The 18703-nt window shown below is 45.7% G+C and overlaps 2 protein-coding genes across 5 annotated transcripts in view; both read right to left on the bottom strand.

Annotated features, from left to right (window-relative positions):
• CEP68 (centrosomal protein 68) overlaps window positions 1–15245 on the bottom strand; it is a 25007-nt gene extending 9762 nt beyond the window's left edge. For 2 of the 4 annotated variants that reach the window (XM_063328381.1, XM_063328387.1), the window contains exons 1-3: window positions 8621–8954; window positions 8052–8203; window positions 5056–5194 (exon numbers count right to left, since the gene is read on the bottom strand). The gene's annotated coding sequence lies outside the window, so the exon portion shown is untranslated. Of the gene's footprint in view, window positions 1–297; window positions 365–5055; window positions 5195–8051; window positions 8204–8620; window positions 8955–15105 lie in introns of those variants that run through there. The other 2 variants (XM_063328382.1, XM_063328383.1) reach the window with 2 other exon arrangements.
• SLC1A4 (solute carrier family 1 member 4) overlaps window positions 9091–18703 on the bottom strand; it is a 36599-nt gene continuing 26986 nt past the window's right edge. The window contains exon 8 of the mRNA XM_063328388.1: window positions 9091–18703. Within this exon, the coding sequence (XP_063184458.1) occupies window positions 18469–18703 (235 nt within the window). The 3' untranslated portion in view covers window positions 9091–18468.

Raw genomic sequence — 18703 nt, 5'->3', positions numbered from 1 at the left:
AAAGCCTTTCTGCAGCTGAAAAAAAATGGCAAATTAACGTAAAAAAAAATGTTTTAAAAATTAAGAAATAAAGGCAATAAAGCCGAGGAGGCACCGCACCCCGGGGATGCCCTGACCCGCCACGGGAAACGGGGACGGGCTTCCAAAGGGAAAGCCGTCCGCTTCCCAACCCTCTCCCCCGCTACGGGTGGCCACCGGGGCTGACTCCCCGGTCCCGGTCCCGGTCCCGGTCCCGGTCCCGGTCCCCCCTCCCCGGGGACCGCCCCCGCGGCCCGTCCCGTCCCGGCCCGCACCTACCGATCAGCGGCCGCCGCCGCCGCCACGCCCCCCCGCCCCGCCTCTCAGCCAATGGGAGAGGCCGTCGCCACGTCAACGCGGGCGCCCCGTGTCGGCTCGGCAGCCAATGGGAGCCGAGCGGTGGCGCGGGGGGCCCCCGCGGCGCCGCCGCAGTGGCTCAACACCGCTGGGCGGGGAGAGGCCGCCCCGGTCACGCCCCCTAAGCAGGCCACGCCCAGAAACCCTCCCCGGCCCCGCCCACTGCTCCTCTCTGGCCACGCCCCCGGCCCCGATCCGGGACGCGCTCCCGATCCCGCTCCCGATCCCCGTCCCGATCCCGGACCTGTTCCCGGCTCTTGACCGAACAAATTGGTCGAGGAAATTAGTCGCCGGCCACCGAGGACCTGAGGAGTCCCCCCCCGGGACCGGCGGGCACTGTCCTGGCTGGAGCAGCGTCCCCTCCAGCGCCCCTGTGAGGAGCTGATTGTCACTTTAGGGTGTTTGCTTCTATCCCATACAGGGACCTTCCCGGGGCGTTATCCTGCTGTTTCTAGGGTGGAAAACCGTAGAATCATAGAATGTGTTTGGCTGGAAGCAGGGACATCTTTAACTAGATCAGGTTGCTCAGAGCCTCATCAAGCCTGGCCTTGAATGTCTCCAGGGGTGGGGCCTCCACCACCTCTCTGGGCAGCCTGTGCCAGTGTCTCACCACCCGCATTGTAAAGAACTTCTTCCAAACGACTAACCTACTAACGCTGCTCTAGTTTAAACCATTGCCCCTCGTCCTATCGCCACATGCCCTTGCAAACAGCCCCTCCCCAGCTTTCTCGTACCCCTTCAGGTACTGTGCTGTGTCTGGGGTGGAAAACCATCTAAAAACAGGATTGCCTGAGCAATGACACTACGCATAACAGCAAACAGATTTTAGCATCCTACAAGGGCAACGCAAAGGAGGAGGTCACCAAGACCTTCATCCTTTGCAGCAGAGCAGGCCCAGGGTTGTCCCCCAACATTTGGGCAGCTTTCTGGGTTGGGTCCTCTCTTCACGTGGGCAAACGGTTTGCTCTGGGGTTTGTACCCACCCTCCGTTGGTGGATGGAGCAGCCGTATGTGCCCATGTCCTGTAGAAAATACAAGGCTGATTCTGGTCCTTGTCTGCCTATTAATGAGCAAATCCGTTATTTCACTTGCTTCTTTGGAGTCCAAACATGTTTGCGGGGTGAATGTTGCTCTGACCAATCAAAAAGCTTTTGCCACCAAAAAAAGTCTCTATGTTAGGAACTGGAGCGCACTGAACTTTCTCACTAGGCAAGAAACCAGCACTGGAGGAGGCAGGCACCTCTAGAGAGCGGTTCAGGCCACCTACGCTGGGATAGGACCAGCCTCCTGACCAGGTTTTCTGTCAGGTAGGATGAATCTGGTCCTCAGAGCAGCGTCATGGCTGTTCTTGCGCAGCTGGATGGATCCTCTGAAACCAGGAAGCTGATTTCTTAGATAATACTGAGATTTCCTAGAGGTTGGTTATCATAAAGTGCTTTATGAATGACACTGGTGCCAGCTTTAGGTCATGAAGGACCAGAGTGACATCTGGGGTTCTCTCAGCAGGCTGGTGGCAGGGTGAAGGGAACACCACGGGTACCCCAAGTCCCTGGCTGGTGTTTAGATCTGCTGGCCACACTCCTCAGCCAACCCCGTGTGTTACGGTTTATTCTACCAGGTTTATACTACTGACCTCACTGGAACCGGACCCATTTACCATCCCAGCGGATCTTCTCTCTAGAGACACAGAGCAGGAGTATCTTTTTCAGGGCTGCTTTCAGAAGCTGTAACACCGTGGCGTAACATGGTACGGCGCTCTCAGAAGAGCTCGCAGCCAAGAAAAAGCTCACACCGTCTCTGTTCCCGCAGAATATTTCTATATTGGGGGTTTCTTTGATGAATGTTACAGCAGGTCTTCCGGAGGGCTGCACAACCCCCTGCCTCAGATGCACGCTTTTTTTGAGAGATATCTTTTTTTTGTTGTAATTCACAAAGCCTCTGTGAAAGAAAAGGCCTTTAAAAAAATGTTGTTTATTGCTTATTCTCCAGGGAGCCAGTTGCCTGCCAGTCGAGGCCATGCTGACTTCAGGGGAGCCGAAAGGCCGAAGCAAACATGGATGGGTCATGATTCATACCCCGGCTCGGCTGTTTTTAGCTGGTTTAAATTACTCGCAAGCTGCCAGACATTGTTCTTGAGCTGAATAGCGCTCGGCTGTGGTCTCAGCCCCGGCAGGAAAGGTTTACGTCCTGTTCCGCCTCTGATCAAACGAGTGCCAGGATGTCTACAAGAACAGTCAGAGCGCTGCAAAATCTTTCTCCTCTCCTTGGGCTCCTGCTGAGAGGGTGTCAATAAACAAGGCAGGGGAATAAACTGTTGATCTAAAGGAGAGATTAATTAAAAATTGCAGGGAAATGATACCATTTTTCATCCGCTGACATCTGGCCCTCTTTGTTAGGTAATTTGCCGAAGATAAACTAGTTTATTTGATCTTTAATATAGGGTCAAGTCCAGCCAACCTCCCACCCCAGGTCACTCAAGACTGTCAAAGACTAAGATGGATGTTTTCTTGCTGATTTGAGACCTCAGGATTCTTTCAGATTTGTGTTTTTCCGCAAGAAGGTCCTCCAGCAAAGACAAATTATTTCACCCATTCTGTGGATGACAGCACTCCAGCAGTAATCCCCATATCTATGACATCAAGAAGAGCTTTCTTATCATGGTCAGATTTCAAAGTGGTGCATTTCTAGTATATGAGAAGCTGGGATAGGAAGACTCAATTTGCTTCAAAAACTTCTACCTTCTTGGTGGGAATATCCATGTTTTTCTGCAGAACTGGATCCATCAGGAGCACCAACTATATATATCCTGAGTTTTAGTATGCCCAAAACCAATGATATGCTGTTATCCAGAGTTTTTTGGCACATCAATTTGTAATTTCTTACTACCTTGAACAGTCTCACACTACAAGCCAGACAATTAACAGCCTGCGACGAAACCTGAAGCACGGATGTGCACCATATGCTCTTGCACAGCATCTGCACTATCTTCAGCATCAGATTTCAGTCTAACAACGCAAATGTTTGGGATGGATGAGATGTCAGCAAATGCAGGGCTTGGGCCTGACCTATTTGTTCCCAGAGCATTGCTAGCAATATTAATAGGAGTACTGCAGTGAAAAGAAAAACTGGTTGTATTCACTTTGCCATCTTTTGTCCAGCAGTATGGCATTATCTGTGGGAAGGATTTGCCTGCCTTTGGAAAATTATTCCATTTTTGATGCTGTGTCTCAGACAGCCAGAGAGTTAATATTACACGTAACCTGTTAGTATACCTGCCCGTCTTTCAGTGTTATCATCGAGGTGGGAAGGAGCTGCCACAAGCCTTCTTTGTTTCTGTTGGCTACATCAAAATGATTGACATTATTCCTCTCCTGTGTTAAAATTGCTCAGGCGCTGATTTATAAAAATACCTATGTTGCAACCCAACAGTGCCACAATTCCTCTCTCCCTAAGGACAGGCTGGCTGGCAAACGTCACCTGTGGTTCTGGGCAGGAGCCGACTTCATACAAACTGCTGAGGACTCTGTTTGCGGTGCACTTGCTCTGCCTAACCTCTCTCTGAAAGCTGTTTGCAGGGAGAAGTCCGTCTCTTCTTGAGGGTAACAAACCTTTTCTTTTCCCCAGAGGTCAGGATTTCCACAGCTTGAACTGTTCCCCTTGTTCTCCTCATGATTCTCACTCTTTGGGCCATATTTTTTGGAAGCTCAACACCTAAATCCGGTCCAAAACTCCAGCGTGGACTTGGCTATGATTAGGCAAAACTGGTATGGTAGTCCAGGCTGCTTTTCTGTTTACACACCCTGGTATAGTATCTATCTGCCTTATTCATAGTGCAGGGCATTTGGCTCACGCTTCTGACTGCCCGTAACTTCCTGATCCTGCTCCTTGATCTACCGTTTCCCACCAGTATTAGGGCAGTTAACTACTCTCTTCTAGATTAATTCTTTGCAGCCTCTGTTGCCGAGACCTTCTCTCAGTTTTTCTGATGTTGCTATGAATTTCAACCCTGCATTTTTCCGTGTTCCCAGACCTTCTCCTCCAGGTGGGGCCTAAAGATTTTCTCGGTTCCAACATTTGTGTCACTAATCAACCACTTACGGTCCTGGACCTACGGTAGGCCCCTGAGGAATCCAGTCATTCAGCTGGACAGTCGCTTTAGTAATGTCTAAAGAAGCGGGTTCAAACTCAGCCATGTTGCTTGAGCTTCTTTATAAAGTCATGAGAAGACTCATCAAAAGCCCACAAACTTTCCCTCACTCTTTTAGATCGTCATAGCTACTACTGCACTATTACTAAATATTTCCTAAAAAAGGTGGCTGCTGCTTTTTCTTCCTGATTTTGGGGAAGCAGCTGAAAATATGACTTAAGCACACCCAAGGCAACTGACACATGAAACACGTAAGGCAGGATTAACAGAGGAAAAACTAGAGTGACATCTATTTTAGTGACAACATTGAAGGGCAGGGCAATGAATCCCAGTGCTAGCAGCTGGGCAATTTCAGTTCTTTACCACTTGGTTGCTCAGCTGGACAGAGTGGCAGGATTTAGCCCAAGAAAAAGTCAAACAGAAATTGCACTTCTCATTTCTGGCCACACGATGTACCCATCGCACCACAAACAGCCTGGCCGCACAAAGGCAGGTGTTTCAAGTTTCCGTATTCCCCCCAAACATCTCCCTACCTTTCTCCAGGCCCTCTAAAACACCCACACAGCGGTAGATTAGGGCTAGGTCCTGTGGTGCAGAAGGGGGTGAATGGTATGGAGTTGGCGTGGTCCAGACGCTTCCTCTTTCCTCTTGTTGGATGAAGGTGATACATTGCTGTGAAATAAAAATAGGAGCCGTCTGGTCAAGAGGCAATGAATAATTGGGATTAATATTACTTTTTAAATGTGAGATTTTACTGCTGCTTTCAGTGGGGAATGCAAGGGATTTCTTTTTCATTCTAATTGCTGGGTCGTCTTGAGCCTTTGTCATTTGTATGTTGTCCTGAGCAGAACTGAGAGGCTCTTCAAAACCAGAGCTGGGATCTGGAAGAACCAGTTGTCAGTGCAGGGATTTGCAAAAGAGATATTGGGACTGGTATGAATGAAAATCTGTTTATGTAAGCATCAGAAGAAATAGCAGAGCAGGGGAGGGTTAAGAATGGCTTCTATTTGTAACATGAGACACCATTCCCAGCCAAAAAAATGAGACTATGTTGTTTCTGTCAAGCCTGGAAGGCCTGCACACCGATAAGACCACGGCACACACAACTCATCCATGAAAGACCGTCTTCTCTGATAACAGGAGGATGGCGGCATATCACGTCTCCCATTCCTTCTCCTGGCAGCCCAGCAGGAAGAGAGACTGCAGCAAAGGACCATCATAAAAAAACCTATCAATTCTTAAAGATTATTAAAGAACTGTCTCAAAACTGGGAGGTTTAGTGAAGATTTGACAGCCGTCATCCCTTCTTGTGTATGTTGCATGCAAGTGATTGGGGCCAGACCACTTGAACAACCATGTCTTGCTGCTTGCGAGCATGAGTAAATGAAAACTGTAAGAGAACAAGTGCGGGAGGGTAAAATCACCTTGTGTGGATTTAGCTTATGGAAATCAATAGAATCCCAGAATGGTTTGGGTTGGAAGGGACCATAAAGGTCCAACCCCCCTGCCCTGGCCAGGGACACCTCCCACTAGACCAGGCTGCTCAAAGCCCCATCCAGCCTGGCCTTGAACACCTCCAGGGATGGGGCAGCCACAGCTGCTCTGGGCAACCTGGGCCAGTGTCTCACCACCCTCACAGTAAGGAATTTCTTCCTAATATCTCATCTAAATCTCCCCACTTTCACTATAAAACCATTACCCCTCGTCCTATTGCTCCACTCCCTGAACAAGAGTCCCTCCCCAGCTTTCCTGTAGCCCCTTTAGGGACTGGAAGGGGCTCTAAGGTCTCCCCGGAGCCTTCTCCAGGCTGAACAACCCCAACTCTCTCAGCCTGTCCTCACAGCAGAGGTGCTCCAGCCCTCTGAGCATCTTCATGGCCTCCTCTGGCCCCTCTCCAACAGGTCCATGTCCTTCTGATGTTGGTGGCCCCACAGCTGGGGGCAGCCCAGCAGGGGGGTCTCCCCAGAGTGGAGCAGAGGGGCAGAATCCCCTCCCTCGTCCTGCTGGCCATAGTCCCCTTCTTTATGATCTATACTGAGTTTGGCCTCATGAGTTTCCTACCTCAGCAAGAACGCTACTGCTATAACAACAGAGCCCGGTGCTTCAGGATGTTCAGTGAGTCAAATTACTCGAGCCGATTAACGATGCAGTACCAGGGAAGTTCAATCTTAATGATTTGCCAGCTGTTGGTTGGAACCTACTCAGTTTATGAGACTTGAGTTGCAAATGTTTGTAGGCCTCCCTCAAACTCTAGTAGCTGTAGGCATCGCCATCTAATTATACTCTAGCACACCATGATGAAGAGAATCCAGATCTGCCTGATTGTGTACATGTTTTGGTGACACAGTAATTACACCAATTTACATCACATTGCTGATCACTATCCTGCGGAAAGGGTGAAGTCCTGTTACCCAAGCCTGTGGAGTGGCTTTGCGTTGCATCTCTGGTCCTAGGTTTCAGAGCCAGTTTGTAATTCGTCTGGTCCCTGGCATATATTTTGACAAACTCAACCCTTACGATCATAAGGATAACTTTCAAAATGTGGAAATAAATTCCAGCTGCTACCCTGCCTGCCCTGTTTAAATCCACAGGTATCTTCCGTAGCGTGATGGCTCAACTCTGACATCCACGATGCAAGAATGTGAAAGAACAGCAAGTTAGGTGTAAGCTTGCCAAGCTGTTTTCATACATATCACAGCTCACGAAACTCCCAAGAGGTACAATGTGCTTGTACGTTTGCTTGAATGATCATAATGGGGAGATAGCAGAGATTTGATTTTTCAACCAGCTAACATCAGTCTACATATTTTAAAGATGACCTGCTAGCACAGCTGTACCACAAAACCTGTTTGACTCAAACCATTCATTTCACAGCAAAACAAAATGGTGGTGTCTTGCGTTTAACTAACTCACAAAGCACTTCTCTATAATTATATCCATCTTAATCAGACAAACTGGGGGAGAGGAGAGGAGAGGAGAGGAGAGGAGAGGAGAGGGAGAGGGAGAGGGAGAGGGAGAGGGAGAGGGAGAGGAGAAAGGACTAATCTGCTCCTTGGCCATAATTTGATTTCCTCTGTAAATATTAAGTTACAACAGTAGCTGCAGCTTTGTTTACGAACTTATTTTTAAATGCTTTTCTTCGTGTGAACTAGACAAATGCACGTCACCTGCCTAGAGCTTTTTAGAAGGAAGAAGTGGGGAGGATTTTCCCCAAAAACTCTCTTCCTCTTAAAAAAAGATGAAATTATTAAGAAATTGGAAAGCATGTGGCCAGACTGGGAGGTTGTGGTAGAAAAACAAAATAAAGTCATTAGACTTGAATTAGAACTTCTAACTTTTATCTCTTTGTTGAAATATCGTAGGAAACTTTATCTATTTACCTATAATAATGCCTAGCAAGCTGTAATAATGTCTGGCTTGAGTCAGCTCTCATTAAAGACAAGCAATCATTCCACATTTTTCCATGGGTCTCAAAGTTTCATGTGTTTCAAAATGTCAAGGCACTACAGCTCTGCCAACCACCACTTACCTCAGAAGTCTTCAGAAAACCTGCTTGTTTTAGGCAGCAGCCACCTCTGTATCCAAAGCTGACATTTGAATGGCTAGAGGCTAAGGTTCAAGAGGACATCTCTGCTAGCTCATTGGTCTAGCATTCCTCCAGGTATCTCCTTGGGGTTTCAGCTAGGAAGCAAGAAGACAAAGACACAACCATGGGGTCAGACAGGCTTTTTGGAAACCACCACATTGATGGTTTTGTAAAATTCACTTGCCAAGACACAATACCAGTCACAATTTGTAAATCATACATGGGCAAGTCCTTCAATTCTTGCAAATTTTGCACCCTTGTTTATTAGTTCTGGGACCAGAATTTAATGCTTGAAACTAACCAAACTACACTTAAGTAGTGGATTTTTTTCAAGATTTGTGGTATGGTGTTGCGCACCTCAGGATAAAATCTACCCAATGGAGACATATGAGCTTTTAATGGAAAAACTGTATCACAACCACTTTGATAGCAAACCCAGTCCCTCAATTCTGGAACCAGCACACTGCTCAGACCGACTGTGCATGTCAAATGCAAAATTACCCTAAACTCACCAGCCCAGTTGCCCACTGCAAAGGATTTGCTGGATGATTTTTCCCACTCCTCAAATCCTCCTCCTGGGCACAAAGTCTGTTTGCTTGGCAGAATAGGCAGCAGGTTTGTCTGTCAGCCCTTGTACTCCACTATGGCACACATTGATAAAAAATACCTACTGATCTGGGCTCTGCCAAAGCCCCTTCAGAGCCGAGTACCCGTGCAGAGGGCTTGGAAAAGTGCTATGCTGCATAGGCTTGCCCTGGGCTCCAGGGGTAGGAGTTATATGCAGCAGGATGTCAATAATCAGTGTCAATAAACCGGCATGATGGCAAAGGGCACGGTCTGGGAAAGTGGACCCGATTACCAAGTTACACAATTCTCATTCGGGGGCATTTCCAAAGGAGTCACAGAGAGCTTGCCAGCTGCTTAGGCAAGGTTGATCCAGCTAAAAGGCTAGCTCTTCTCCAAACAAAGATGGAAACGTGAATTCTATTCGGGATGATTTTTATTTCGGATTGAGAAGCTACACAAAGAGAAAACAAATATACATTGCCATGAGAGAAGGGAAAAACAGAGAGACAACATCCTATTGTATCACCTCCCTAATACAACAAACCATCTCAACCTGAGCCAACGGACTGTTTGCTCCCCAGGCAGGCAGGGAGAGTTTTTACACAGTAAACATCTGTAATATCTACCCCAGGGTCACACACCCCCAGACACAGCAATATGGTCTTTTTTTTGCAAATGTGCATGTACATCTGTTCTTGGTAGATAATAAAAAGGCTGATACAGAGTCACATGGATCAAACTCATAGCTTTAAAAGAGGAACAGCTACAGATGTTCACAAGGATCAACACACCCACATGGCACAAGTACTTACTCAATGGATGGTTACTCTGAGCACTAGTTTTATGTGAAGGCAGATATCTTTGTATCAATGATACTGGATTGTACTGGAGCAGATGGCAGTGAATTTCAGAGTTCATCTGTCTGTTGTTTTATTAAGGTAATTAATCAAATGGCTTAGCATATAAAAATACAAGAACCCTCCCTCCTAATCAGAGCAATTTGTGTTCATGTAGAAATAAAAGCACACACACATACACACATCTGAGGCAGGGTTGCTGACTGAGAGCTTACAGGATAAAGAAACTCACTTTCCCCATCCCACACTAGGACATCACGTTCTCCCTCACGATTCCAGGGATAACGGAGTCTCTCACCTTTGGTGCATAGTTATATTCGAAAGCCAAACAGCAACTTGGAAGTTGTCCTGAAAGGAACCAGGACAAGGCACCTTTAAGGATAATAAGGCAGATCGTGTACCTCTGCTGCAGAGACTCCTCGTGTCTCAGGGGTGGTCCTGCTGTCCCTGAATCTAGAGGGATTAATCAAAATCTAATCAAAATCTTCACCCTCACAAAGCGGTGAGTGAGTCAGTCTCAGTTTGCCATAAACAAGCAATTCAGAAAAAGAGGCTTATCTCCCATTAGTAGAGGTACACTCAGCTATTTGTAGTGCTATACATGGTCTCCATCCTGTACAGCACATGCTTTGAGGATGACCTTACAAAGTGTAGCCAGGATAGTGACAGAGAAAGTCTAAATAAGACTATATTCTTAAAAGATTGCATTATTCAGGGATGGCAAACACATTACCTCCACACTGGTCCTCAGGGAAGTAATGTCAACAGAGCATCTATTGTGGGGCAGAACAGGGAGGCGGTCAGGGCTGGGCTAGCTTGGTCACAATTATTTGACTTATTAAGTGTAAAATGTCATTAAGGTATTGCCTTAATGAAGTAGGGTTTTCTTCAGCCCAGCCCCTCCTCCCAAGTTGAAGCTACGTCTTTGTCCCCTCATACTGGGATGTGAGACAGTCTATGTCCTTGCATGGAACTAGAATACCGCTAAGTTTAATCTATGTACTATAGGAGCCTTGTCCTGCTGGAGTCTCAGCAGACTGCAAGGACCACAGCAGACTCTGCAAGAGAGATACAGAGAAGGAAAACCCATCAAAAAATGAGGAAGCTTTGCTTATGCATCAACAATGACCATCTAGAAAACACATTTTTCTTGTGGGAGGCGCCATGTCATAAGAATAGTATAAGCACATAAAACGCCTCTAGTTATAGCCAACGAGTTTTAAAAATGTTCCTTTACTGACCATGATCATCTTAAGAGGACCAGACCAAACCCCTGTGCTGCTATGGAGGTATCATCTCCATCAGAAGTCCATGGGTCACTGAAGGCTCAGGAAATTACTTTATTGCACACCAGCGAAGGCCCTGGCCCATCTACTTTGTGGCATTCCTTCTGGTTCTTACAAAAGCTACAATCCAAACCAGTTAATATTTGGAGTATTTTTTATGGTTAAGCACAATTCTTTCTGTGGGAATGTAATCCAGGGGGATTCAGGCATGTGTAAACAGTTTCCTTCAGAGAAGATTTCCCCTGGTAATTTCTTTCTGCCATGTGTTACTGCAAACCTCAGTTGCATTGACATGCCATATGCAGTTTAGTTTCAGTTACTAAATACATGCTTGCAAAAGAAGTGTATTACAGCACTGTTATCTGAAGGAGCAAGCGAAAGCTATCCTAAGGAACATCTAATACCGAATTTCTTGGTCTCTGTGGCTTAAAACCACACCGTTAACTTTGCATTACAACAGGGTTGGCTCAAAATTCATTTCCTCGTTTTGGTTCCCATTGGTAGGCCTGCTTGCCTTGCAAACAGCATCTGTGGCCTTGGGAAAGACAAGTAGAAATGTTTCTTGTGCAGGAACTTCAAGTAAGAGCAGTTGGCCTGCTGAAACATCCACAAGTCCTCGCCTCCTGCTGGCACTGAGATCAGAGGTTAAATCCAAATGAGATTTCATAGCTGATGAGGAGGATGTATCTGCTGACACTGAGATAAAATTAGATAAGTAACCATACCATGAACTCCTCAATGAAAGAGATTTTCTTTTTCCTTTTCTATTAAAACATCCATCCCAGGGGGAAGATAACTCTCCTACTTCTACACTTCTCTTCTTCCATTCCTCCCAAAAGAGAAGTGATCATTCTGCAGTAACATGCTATTAATACTCCAGTATCAATACTCAAATAAATACATTTATAAATCCCTAGACGTTAATTTTTTTGGGTAGGTGATAGTTGTTAGCTAACAATGAACTTCAGGATTCGAGGTCTGCTCCGAGCCTGCTTGATGATTCTTCACGTGACTCGAGAAATGTGTTCTTTCACCTTTTTCTGCGTGCATTCACTTCTGCAGCTGTGAAATGGTGCCCGCTGGTCACAAATGTCTGTAAAGACCCCATGCAGAGAATGAATATCATGTTAACATTAACTTTCCAAGCCAGTGCTCAGATGTGAAGACAGACAGCTACGGGAGCCAAATAAGGCTCTTGATCGCTTCTTGTCAGACTTAAAATACTCACTGGCAACTCTCTCAACGTGTTGCCCAATGTCTGGAAAAAGTTTCAGATCGTTTGTCGTACCCTTTTCCCTCTTCCCTGAAACTGCAGCAGCAAGCGAACACGGCTTTCATCAATATGCTTGCACAGATAACAAGGTCGTCTTTGTCCTCGAAGAATAATGGCTACCATGCCATTTATCTGAGGAGCATTTGTCCCAGCTATCCTGCAAGGAGGAATGTGGGTCAATCCCTGATCCAGAACTGTACCGCTATTTCTCTGTGGTCATGGCTAGCAGCCAGGAGCAGCTTATCAGAGCTCCACGCTGACACGCTGCATTGTTGCCCAGTGACGGCGCGCTTCAGAAAACAGCACTCAGCGTCTGCCTCTCCCTGCAAATGCTGGCCAGGCAGCGGGCACGGATTTGCAACCTCTCTGCTACATGCCGGACAAATGCCTGTGGACTTTTTGATGCTATCTGTATCAAAACACAGGAAAAGATGCTTCTTTCAGTGTCTTAGGTTCTTTATCCACTTGCTTACCCTGTCCTCTGTGATGCTGCCGTGCAATCCTCCAGCTCTTCCTTCTTTTTCTCCACCTTTTTGCCCGTACTGCCAAGATAACTTGTTTTTTCAGTTGAAAAGCTCTTTCTTTCATTGAAACTAGACAAAAACAAAGCTGTCAAGACTTCTAATTTAGACATCAAATCCATGGTGAGGTCTGTTATTTTACCAGAACCTAAGTTTTCATGGGCGTCCCAGGTGGAGATGGAAGGAGGCAGATGTAAGAGGGTACTCTGCCCACCTTGAATAAATCACATCTGCATTTTGAAATGCAACTCCCACTGACAGTAGCTCCCCTGCTTCCCCAGAGTTAGCCCAGCGAACGCATACACTGGATCTCCTTTCTGTCACACAGTCATTCAGACTCTAGCACAGTGCAACTCCTGACTTCATGATGCTTGCTTTAATTTTTTGATTCCTTTCCGATTTTTGAAAAGTTCATTGTTATTTAAGATTTAGTGCTCTGTGTCTTAAGAGTGCTTTCCAAACACTACGACGACTCACTATCCTCCACACTGTTGCCTGTGAGAGACAGGTAAGTATCTGTAAACTTAATTTACAGAAAAGGAAGCACAGGCAGAGGATTTATGTGACCTGCCTAATTCTGTGCTGTTCATCAGTCACAGGATCAGTCATTACAGGCGGGTCTGCGAGTGATTATGAACTGCCATGGCCCAGTTAAGAATCAATGAAGACTTGACATTTTTCCTTTGGTGACAGTTTGTCTTTTTGTCTTCCTACCTGAGGCCCATTGCTCACTGCTTGTGAGAAGGTCAGGATTAAAAATGATGATTTCCAACAGGAGGATGCTTTCCAGTGGCTGCAGAAATGTGCTGTGCCACCAGAGGACCAGAGTGGAGATTCAGTCCGGATTGTTGCCCAACACTGCAAATATTTGCAGAAGGAGGTGTGGGTTTATACCTTTCATAAGCTCTGCAGGACATCATAACCTACAACACATGGCAGGGTGGTCACAGATTCCAGGGCCTTTGACTTGACTGAAAGAAGAACTGCCTAACACCTCAGTTTTCATTATTCCTGCTGGAAAATATGGAGGAACCACAGGAGAATGAGCCTAAGAATGGTGACACTGGGTCACGGCCATCTCTGGCACTGGCCACAGCAAGTGTCCAGGGAAGAGTATAGGAACAGAGCAAGCACATATGAAACCTTCCTGCCCCTCATACTGTCCCCCCAACCTCTCACCACCTCCAGCTCAGGACACTGCCTCTTCAGGCAGTAACAGGGCTGCCCAGAAAAGACAAAGCAGAGGTTGTTTCATCAGCTGATTTGGTACTTTGGCTGGCTCCACTTTTCTGTTATGTCTGAAGGACACAGTCCTGTTTGTCACAGCCCTGCAGGGGAAGCCCTGGGTTTGACCCTAGTCTGTTTTCAACACAAAAGCCATCCTGATTGCAAGAGCCATCCCAGAAGGGTTTTACGCCCTTTGCAATTACTGAATCTTGCAGTGCAATTACCAACACAACAGCTGAGACTCAGCTAAAGCTCAGTTCCTGGGAATAATGGTTTTTTACTGAAAATATCCTAATAGCAGCCAAGTGCTGGCTCACTACAGCTTCTAATGCATCCATAGCCACATCTCACAGCACAGAACAAGCACCTTTCGCAGGATGACAGACAGATACTGCTCCGTACTCTCAGAGCAACTCTTTAAATTACCAAGTCTCACAAACCTCTGGTGAGTTAAGGACAGGAGCAAGGCAGAATTCAAACTACTTTCACAAGGACCACGTGGAGCCCTCAAAATTTTGTCCACTCTCCCATTTATACCTGAGCCACTATACATCAAAACAGCATAGGGCATTCCAGGGAATGGGATAAGATAAGGCAGTGATGGATAAAGCATGGAGTGGGAAGCCAATCCTGGAGAAGAAGTAATAAAAGGTAGTCCAAAACAGTCAAAGAAACTTCACTGAAAAGAGAAGTTAAAAGTGGAAGAATAAATGGCATCAGAGACAAAATGGGATTGACTTGTTGATGCCAAAGACTTGCAGACTCTTCTCTTCCATATTCCCCTACCTTTCTCCCCAAAGGCAGCCGCTGTACTAGAGGGTAGGACATGAGCTGCTTGTAGCCTGCTCTCCTAAGGAGAGAATTTGTACCTTCCAAAAAAAAAAAAAAAAAGACTAAAGCCAAAAAGAAAAATAGTGTTTTCTAGATGGAATTTATTTCCTCTTGAAAGAAAAAGCAACTGACTAACGGTTTCCAATGTACAGTCATGCTGGAGAACATAAACATAAGTCTGGTCAAGAGACATTGGAGTTAAGTACCACACCAGCACCAGATTCGTGGAGTGCCCGGGTGAGAGCAGAGCAGCTACTACTGGCTGCACCTGCGCTGCCGCCGAGCACCTTCTCAGCTCAGAGCCTCTTGGAGTGAGGCTGCACGGGGATCCAAAATAGGAAACTCCCAGTGTAACACATTGCACTGCAGGTCAAGGACAGCATCTAAAATGCACATCCTTTAACAGCCCTTTCATTTTTCTCCCAGTGGCCTTACCTGAGGACCTTGACCACTTGAAGCAAATGGCAAGCCTTCTATCTCATCAGGCTTTTGATCAGGATTCGTGTTGCTACAAGGACAGTTACTGGAACGTGCCAAATTTTTACAGTCCAAGAAGAGTGTAATATCAGATCTTTTACATTTGTAACTTGAGAAAAAAATCCGAAGCCAGGTGAAGAGCCCTAGAAGATGCGGCACAGCCACTGAGGAATGGGAACATCACAGAAAAACAAGAAATATAATTTCTGACACAGATGATACAGAAAAGACCAAGAAGATGTTCTGACAAGTAGTAGTTACCCAGCGTGCCTGCTTCCATGGAAAATGCTGGGATCTCTCTTGCTGTACACAAATAAAAAAAGAACTAGCACCTTTGTAAGTCAAAAGTAGGGCTTCTGTAAAATTACAGATTTCTGGCAGGTTAAGACCCGAATACTCATGCTTCGTATAAACCCTATGGCACCTGCTTCCAGAAGGAGTGTTACATTTCCTTGGTTAAATTCCTGCTACAAGAATGATTTGACCTTTTTAAATCTGACTGCTCTAATAAGCTTTACATGGGACTAGACATTCACATTGATGCAAAATGTGGCAATCCACTAGTGGGGACTGGGAGAGGCATTCTTCAGCAAAGACTCTGAGCTTCTGCATTGCTATTGGAAAATACTACAAAGACTCTGAGGTATTGACTTTAATTTACCATTTCCTGGGATCTGCTGTCAGAAAGAATGTGCCAAACGCCTATGGCACACTGCTACAAGGACAAGGCACAATCAAGCTGCAGCACCAAAGGGAAGAAAGATTGACACAGCAATGGCAAGGTGCTGCCTGCGAGGAAGCACAGCCTTTGGACTTGCCCAGGCGAGTACTTTTACCTGTAGGCAACAACAGCTTTGGGGTGGAAAAAAATAAAAATTGAGAAATGTTCTAGTCCAGAATGGTGCTGTGATGCTTCATAGCAACGTCATTTGAGTGCTGCATGCTCTCATGTCCTGATCCCAGCTGCATGTGCCATGGAGAGGACAGGGAACAGACATGATTTTCAGCGTCCTTAAGACATCCATATACTGCTTTAAAAATCAAAATATTTGGGGTTCTGGTGCATTCAGATTTTTCAAAGAAATACTTAGACTTGATTAAAAAAAAAAGAAAGACAAAAGGTTTGTTGAGAACCATTTTTTCAAAACTCCATTTTTCAAAACACCTCATATTTGTTGACTTTCATTGTCAGCTACAAAGTGCGCTTTTGATTTCCTGAGTTGAAAGGAGTTGGGATGATTCTAATGGGAGGAAATGCAAAGTTTCAGTGGGTCTTGATCTGCTAAAAATGAAATAATAAATACTGGGCAAAGGATGTCCCTAGAGAATTGTTTGTCTCCTTCCATTTTGAAGATGAGCCAAGGAATGACCAAATTTCATGGACGTGGTTATAAACAAACAGGTTAAAAAGAAACTCCACCTGCAGTTTCTCAGTGAGCTGACTAATTCTTTCCTACCTCAATTGTTTGCATAGCCCTGCTGCACATGATTAAACAGCCAGGAGTGACGCACTCACTGTGTTTTCCCTCAGAGGTAGCCACATCTCATTCTGAGCGTCTTTTTGCAAAATTCATTGTGTCCCTTTACCAGGAAGGATGCTTTGCAAATGAAGGCTGCTGCTGCTGCTGCTATGAAATTGGAGCTGCCTCTTCCTAGTGCCGTGAACATAAACATCAGCAACTGGTTATCTTTCCAAGATAGCTTCCTCTGAAGCAAGAGAGGAGAAAGAAAAAGGGAGACTTAGCATTATTTTATATCAAAGCTAAGTGTAAATATATATTGCTGAATTAACAGTGTGGAGTCTGACCATATGCAATTATCTTGCTGAAGTAGCCAAGGGAAAGCATCACAAGTCCAGGCAAATCTTGGCATATGCACAGCCGTTATTTTGTAACTATTTGCTGTCCAAAAAGCCAAGAAAAATCAACAGGATCTTCACAATGAGTTTGCCAGACTTTGTTTGGGTTTGGGGTGCAAATTCAGGAAGTATGTTGTAAAGGAAAAAAGGTGGAGTCAGAATCCAGATGCATTTGGCTCAGCCTCAAGCAAAGGTTTCCATCTGCCACGAAGTATTACCCTGGCCCAGCACCACCCAGAATTACGAAACGTAAGCTGCTGGCAGAAGGACATTTATAGCAGGACCAAACTACTAGCAGGCACAGGTATGCAGCTACCCCAACACACAGAGATCACTGAACTACACGGGGTTATAAACTCACCTCTTCTCCTCCCCTTTCAAGCCAACACTGAGACTTGCCTGTCATCAGTTCCCAAATGATGTGTGTTCAGATTTTTTCCCCCCCTGTTCAATTTTGCTGGAAGAGGGATATGACTTAACTTGTTTGGACTGACCCATTAAATAGACATGAGCAGGATGTGGCGTGCTAGCAAGGGAGCATGCGTGTTTTCATGAAGGGAACTGACTTCTTGATCTCTTGATGTTGTCACAGACAAGCCTCTTCCAGACAAATTTATGCTGGAACGGACTCTACATTTTTTTCATCCGCAGAGGGATTACACTAACAAAATTTGTGTTTCCTCTCGATTTTTTCTTTAACAGCTTGGTTAGAGGAAATGCGTCCTTGATCTGCATGATCTCCTATGTTTGGTCCCAAAATTTGGGAGTTACTCACCAAAAGGCAGGAAAGCTGCTGTGAGCTGCAATGCAGTGGGGCAATGGAACAAGGTTTGGACCCCTGTAAACTATTAATTCAGGTATGAAACAAAAATTTTTTTAAAAAAGAAAAAGCTAGTTTTCAGGATATATGTGACGTTTTTAAGGGATCGAAGAACAGGAGAGGAAGGGGAGTGGGAGAAAAATGTTGCTTCATGTAACGTCAGTAATGGTCTGTAAGTGTTTCCAGGCCAGAAACTAAATTTAAGCAACATTTTCATCCACTCTGGAGTTTCTAGACTGTATCTCCATTTGAACAGCAGCACAGTAAGCTTACTAATTTTTCCCTACAATAAGCACATACTGGGTTTGTCTCCAACCCATGAGCCTTGACTAACAGAAGTCTTGTTAAACCAGAAGCCTCAATGACATTGTTTTCACATACATGTACATGTGTGCATGTGCAACACATATACATGTATACATAGGAATTATCAAAATACTATTATAAAGCGAGTGTTCTTTCTCAACACCCCTTCTCTGCCCACCCCACCTCCCTCCCCTTCCCCAGGCCAGCATATTTCAAAAAAGATTGTAACTGAAAACTTCCAAGAGCCACCCAGCCCTTGTTAGCACTGCAAATGTCTAGGTGCTTTAACAAGTCCCTGGTCCACCTCTAGGACGCGTGTTGACGAATGGCCTCTAGTTCACAATACTGATTCCTTGGATTCAGGGTCTGCTGTACTGGTTGTGTTGGAGACTTGGTCTTTGTGGGTTACCAAAGGTGATGTTTCCTCTTCAGACTTGCTGTTAGCGACTGCTTCTACGTTGACTTCCTTTAGCTCCTGCTCTTTTTCTTTCTTTTCTTTTTCATTCAGGTAATTAAGGATGCCTGCTCCTAGGGCATCCCCTTCCACATTCACAACTGTGGTGGTTCGATCC

This window comes from Chroicocephalus ridibundus, chromosome 3 (assembly GCF_963924245.1).
Source record: "Chroicocephalus ridibundus chromosome 3, bChrRid1.1, whole genome shotgun sequence".
NCBI lineage: Eukaryota > Metazoa > Chordata > Aves > Charadriiformes > Laridae > Chroicocephalus > Chroicocephalus ridibundus.
This window is presented reverse-complemented; position numbering and strand designations above follow the sequence as displayed.